Source organism: Acomys russatus, chromosome 17, assembly GCF_903995435.1.
Source record: "Acomys russatus chromosome 17, mAcoRus1.1, whole genome shotgun sequence".
In the NCBI taxonomy this organism is placed as follows: domain Eukaryota; kingdom Metazoa; phylum Chordata; class Mammalia; order Rodentia; family Muridae; genus Acomys; species Acomys russatus.
The window spans coordinates 60,227,252-60,233,251 of record NC_067153.1 but is presented as its reverse complement, the minus strand read 5'-3'; the positions used below and the strand labels follow the sequence as shown (position 1 = coordinate 60,233,251).

Sequence of the window (6,000 nt, the reverse complement as noted above, 5' to 3'; positions counted from 1 at the left end):
GAAGCATATTCTTAAGGGAGACTGACTCTCTCCTCCCCTAGAGGCCATCAGCTGACAGACAATAAACCTCAGTTAGGGATTTATTACCCGTACCCCTCCATGCTAGATGGTGGGTAGACTTGATCAAGTGCAGGTTTTGCTCAGTCAATGACAGCTCTGTGAGGGCAACAGTCCTGTCACCCGAGAGGACACCACTTCTCTCCAGTCTTCCCCAAGGCCTCCGCTTCCTACAACCTTTAAGGCTCCCTCTTCCAAGATGATCCCTGAGCCGTGGGGAGGGATGAGACATAGATGTCCCATCTGTGTCTGAGCACCCGTGGACACATTTTGACCAGCTGTGACTGTCTATGTTAACCACCTTTCTCTGATGAGGTCTGAGAGAGAAAATGTCCTACCAGACTGGCCTGTGTGGACAAGCTGTTTCTTCCAGAGTGGATCCAACATCAGCTGTTCTCCCTGGGATAGCTCTGCTTTGGGTGTCATGGGATCCTCTCTCTTACCTGCCACAGTGACCCTGTGACCAGCCATCTTAGTCACGGCCACACGATGAGGTAAGGCAGCAGCCCTTCCAGGAGTCACAGTTGGTATATGTGCTAAAGCCTAGGGAGCCAGTGTCCCTGAACAGCGGGCTCAGAATTATCGCCTGTTCTGAGAGAATTTTCAGTAGACATTCTGGCATCCTGATATAGGCTGAGGCAGAACCGCAAATGCAGGCAAGAAACGCATTCTTTCCATAGAAAAGCATTTGCAGAAAATGGCTTCCATTCGTTCATCACAGTGAAGTCCTGTGGGCAGATACACCAGCTCTAAAGACCCAGTTATGAAATTTTCAGAATTCTGAGACCTGGCCCCCAAACATAGTCTTTAGTAACAAATAGTTTGATTCACAACTAAATAAATTATACCTAAAAAAACAACTATAATAAACACTCAAAAACCATCCCTTCCCAATTTGGTCACCACATTTTACTGTTACCTATGCTTTGAGCTTGTGTGCATTATGTGTGTGCATGTGTATGATGTATGTGTGTGCGTGTGTGTGTGTGTGTGTGTGTGTGTGTGTGCGTGTGTGTGTGTAATATAGGTACATGTGGGGAGTCGTGCACATGTAATGAAACATTCATGGAAGGGAAAGGGAAACCTCAGGTGTTGGTCCCCAACCTCCATCTTGTTGGAAGCAGGGTCTCTTTCGGCTCTTTAGCTGGCCCAGAAGCATCCACAGATGTACCTGTCTCTACCTAAGAAAGCATTATGAGAGCCCTGGAAGTATAGTCACGCTCAACCTCATGTGGTTTCTAGAGCGATTCGAATCCAGGTTCCTCACACTTGGGCAGGAGCTCCACCCACTGAGCCATCATCTCCTGAGTCTTGTCCTCTCAGTTTCCATGTCTTTACGTGGTGGGAAAACCACATGATGGTACCTAATGTACCTCTCCACAAGTAATGGTGTTGCATTAGTAGCTTGAAGTACATCACAGTGGGAGTGTTTGTACCATGAAAAATTCATATCGTGAAGAAGGTGTCCCTTGAGAAAAGCCTTTTGTTAAGAACATTTCCACCACACCACTGCTCTAGTCACTTTGTTTTCTTTTTTGGATAGTATTTATAGGATATTCAAAACCCATAAGTAGTGTGAGGATGTCATTGACAAGGAAGCTTCTAGAATCAGGGTCTCCAGGTTTGAACTAGAGCTCCGCTAATCACTGTCTGACCTTGGGAAAGGTATTGGTCGTCCTATAAAACAAGGATGGCAGAATGACTATCTACCGCATAGGATAACTGCAAAGCCTAAGAGTTATGATGTGAGGAACATATTCACACTTAAAGAGAGCTCTCAGATGCCACTTGGGTCTTCACTTAAGTTCCCTCAGTGGTTCATTATGTAATTCTAGATCCTGTGTCATCCTCTTCGTCTCTAAACACAACCCCACCAACTCAAGGCCACTTGGACAGCCCAGAAAACTATGAACATATTAGTCAGGAAATTAGTCAGGCAGGGGGAATGAACAGTCAACCAGAAGGCTAGTAGGTGAGTGAAATTAGGCTGTGTACTATAGTGACCAGCTTGTCACTATTTCTCCAGATTCCCAGGATATACAGCACCAACAATGAGCTGGAGTGAACCGGAATGTAAGCTATTAGTGTTGGTGCCTGTGGTGTGTCAATGTAGGCTCAATAGATATCAGATGCTCCACTGTACTGGGAGATGTTGATAGTTGAGGGGGATCTGTGCATATATTTACTTGGCGCTTGAAGGAAATCCTTAATCTCTCTATGTCCTGGAACTCACTTTGTAGACCAGGCTGGCCTCAAACTCACAGCAATCTGCCTGCCTCTGCCTCTTGAGTGCCGGGGTTAAAGCCATGTGCCACCATGCCCGGCCTTTGCTGTGAATCTTAAACATCTCTCTCTGTACAAGTGGAGAGTGATAGGAGAGACTGAAGATGGTATTTCAAGACACAAAGTCCTTGGTTGATGCTCACATTACTGCAACTTACAATAGCCCTGGCATTTTTCTCTACCTTTGATAGAATTTAGTGTAACTATAATTTGCTATTCTTTTTTTTTTTTTTTTATTCACTCCTAGCCTATACTTAATGAAAGTAGGTCATCCAAAGAGCTCTTTATACTGGTTAGCCTTTCGAAACCTGACACAAACCTAAACATGTTAAGGAATCTCAGTTGAGGAATTTGCTTCCATCAGTTTGTCCTGTAGGCATACTTGTGGGACAGTGCCCTGTTACTTGATACAGGAGGGCCCAGCCCACTGAAGATGGTGCCTTGTTTGGGAGGGTGTGCTTGGACTGTATTTTAAAAGGAGGTTGCTGAACAAAGCCAGGGAAAGAAAGCCAGTAAGCAGCGTTCCTCCATGGTCTCTGCCTCAGTTCCTGCCTACAGGTTCCTGCTCTGAGTTCCTGCCTTTGTTTCCTCCAATGATGGACTATAACTTATAAACTACAATAAACATTTGCCTCCACAAGTTATTCTTAGTCAGTGTTCTATCACACAAACAGAGAAGCAAAGTGGGACATTCCCACACACTGGTCACTCACCTCTTCTTCCTTTCTTCCTTCTCAAAGCAGACTGCAAAAGGTGGACCTGAGGAACAGCAGCAGCACAGTGACAGACTTCATCCTCGTGGGCTTTGAGCACAGCTCCCCTTCCATGCGGGCACTGCTCTTCACGCTGTTCTTGGCTCTCTACAGCCTCGCCATGGCCATGAATGGCCTCATCATCTTTATCACCTGGACTGACCCCAGACTCAACAGCCCCATGTACTTCTTCCTTGGACACCTGTCCTTCCTGGACATCTGCTTCATCACCACCACCATCCCACAGATGTTGATCCATCTGGTGACTAAGAATCACACTGTCTCCTTTGCCTCCTGCTTGACTCAGATGTATCTGGTTTTTGGTGTGGGTGTGGCCGAGTGCATCCTCTTGGCCTTTATGGCCTATGATCGCTATGTTGCAATCTGCCACCCACTCAACTATGCCCAGATCATAAGTCGGCAGGTGTGTGTCAGGCTGGTGGTTACTTCCTGGATCTTTGGGATGGTCAACGGCATCCTTCTCGACTACATGACATTTCGAGGTCCATTCTGCAGAGAAAACCACATAGAAAACTTTTTCTGTGAGGCCCCCATAGTGATTACCCTCTCCTGTGGGGACGCCATGTTCAGTCTGAAGGTGATCTTTCTTGATGCCATTGTGGTGCTGCTCAGTCCCATGGTGCTCATTGTCACCTCCTATGCCCGCATCCTGGCCTCCATCCTAGGCAGAGCCTCCTTCTCAGGCAGAGGGAAGACATTCTCCACCTGTGCCTCCCACCTGACTGTGGTCATCTTTTTCTACACCTCAGCCATGTTCTCTTACATGAATCCCCGCAGTACACACGGGCCTGACAAAGACAAGCCCTTCTCCCTCCTCTACACGATCATCACCCCCATGTGCAACCCTGTCATCTACAGCTTCCGCAACAAGGAGATGAAGGGGGCCATGGGGAGGGCCCTAGGGAGAGGGAATCTGGCTCAGGCTGTTGTCTAGTTTGAAGTTCTCTGGAGGAGGTCAATCTACTGGAAATAGAAGCTTACCCCCTTTCCTGCCTTACTCCCCAGTGCCGGAGGGCTTCAGGAACAACATTCATATTTTCCTTGACACCAGACTCAGACTTTGAAGCAATCACTCCTGATGTCTAAGGCTCGTGTGCTGAGTTGACTTCCATCATAGACTGAGCCTCTCTGATTTCTCTTGGTAATCTGCTTTCATGATGGGAGACAAATGCAATGCAATAGGGGTTATGTCATTAATCAAGTCAGGCAATGCTGTCTCAAGATGGAGCAATTAGCATTGTCTTAGTTACAGCTTCTATTGCTGTAAAGAGACACCACGACCTCAGCAACTCATATACAGGGATACATTTCATCGGGGCTGGCTTACAGTTTCAGAGGTGTTGTCCGTTATCATTGTGACTGGAAGCATTGCATCATGCAGGCAGGGATGGTGCTGGACAAGGAGCTGAGAGTTCTACATCCAGATGGGCATGCAGGCAACAGAATAGGAACTGCCTTGAGGATCTGAGACCTCAAGACCCAGCCCCCCAGGGATACACTTCCTCCAACCAAACCACACTTACTCCAACAAGGCCACACCTCCTAATAGTGCCACAAGTGTGAACACCGAAATGATTTGGAGAGCTTTTGCTTAGGGAGGATGATGGTTTGAAAGCCCAAGTGTGGATGCAGCGGGTTGGAGAAATACTGGGTGAGGGATGCCGAGTGCCATCCCTGTGTGGTTGACCACAAACTCTTTATGTTTATGGAGGAAAAGGGGGAATTAACCAGTGGCCTCTTCTTACCTTGCAAACCCAGCAAGAAGAGGCACAGGATTCTAGATTAGTCTTGAGGAGGGGGAAAGAGAATAGAACTAGATTCAACGCCTGAAGGCAGGAGCCCGCCAGCTTGTGGTTGTCATCAGGGAGCTCCATCTGCATCACGAAAGGGCCAGGGGATCTCTGAAGCACTCATTGCATTCAACAATAGAGCTAGTCACATTAGCACCTTTGCTGTTTTTATCTTCTTGCTCCTGTTTCCTAAGTAGTGACATTACATGCAAGAGCTACCACACCTGGCTGCAGTTGGAGTGTTTACCACCATCCTGGATATACGTTGAACTGGTTAATACCCTCGTTTTCCTCCGAAGCTGGATCTTGGTAGCTGAGCCTTTATTAACCACCTCAGTGAGCTTCCCTGCCTTTTAGGTCTGGTTGAGTTTACTTAAGGAGTGTTGCCGGCAGGATGCAGGGGGACAGAGAGACAAGGTGTGCGTACACTGGGCTCCTTTGATAACCCAGATTCTGCAACCTTCATCCCAGAGTCACAGCCATCTCTGCTCCTTTCCTTTCCCCCTCAAGGTGGTACATGATAGAAGAAGAAATAAGAAACATGAATGATCTTTGAGTACAAATCTGTAGTTTAAATATTGCCATAAATATAGAGACAAACATATAATTGTAATGTCACCAAATAATCAAGAAAAAAGCCTGATTTTGAGCGTTGCTATAGCTAGGATCTTAGCTATCTGTAACGGCCCAAATGTTAAAGGCTTTGTTGTGGTTTCTAGCTAGACTGTTCCCCCCTGGGCTCCTGCTTTAAACATTGGGTCCCCAGCTTGTGGTACTATTGAAAGGCTTGGGGACCTTTAGATGGTGAAGTAGGGTGCCAAGTTTCTAAAGGGCAAACTCCGCCCTGGTTTGGATCTTGGACTCCACTGGTCTCAACCAAGAGGGCAGCTTCTGTCTCTTGCTCCTAATGCCATGGGTGGAGTTGTTGCAGCACCGTATTTTCTTCCATTTGGATGAGTAAGAATCTCTGAAACCATGAGAATAACCACCCTTAAGTTGTTGATGTCAGGTGGTCAATCACAGTAACTTAAGAGAAGCCAAGGTGGGCTTGGTCCCCAGGGCAGTACTGCCCTAGAAAGACGATGGAACGGTTGGGG

General features: G+C 47.0%; 1 protein-coding gene across 1 annotated transcript; it reads left to right on the top strand.

Annotated features, from left to right (window-relative positions):
- The first annotated feature begins 546 nt into the window (after positions 1–546).
- On the top strand, positions 547–4,047 carry LOC127201029 (olfactory receptor 10AD1-like). Its single transcript, XM_051159386.1, has 2 exons — positions 547–551; positions 3,084–4,047. Exons 1-2 carry the CDS (start codon positions 547–549, stop codon positions 4,045–4,047), a joined length of 969 nt encoding a protein of 322 aa, XP_051015343.1.
- The last annotated feature ends 1,953 nt before the right edge of the window (positions 4,048–6,000 follow it).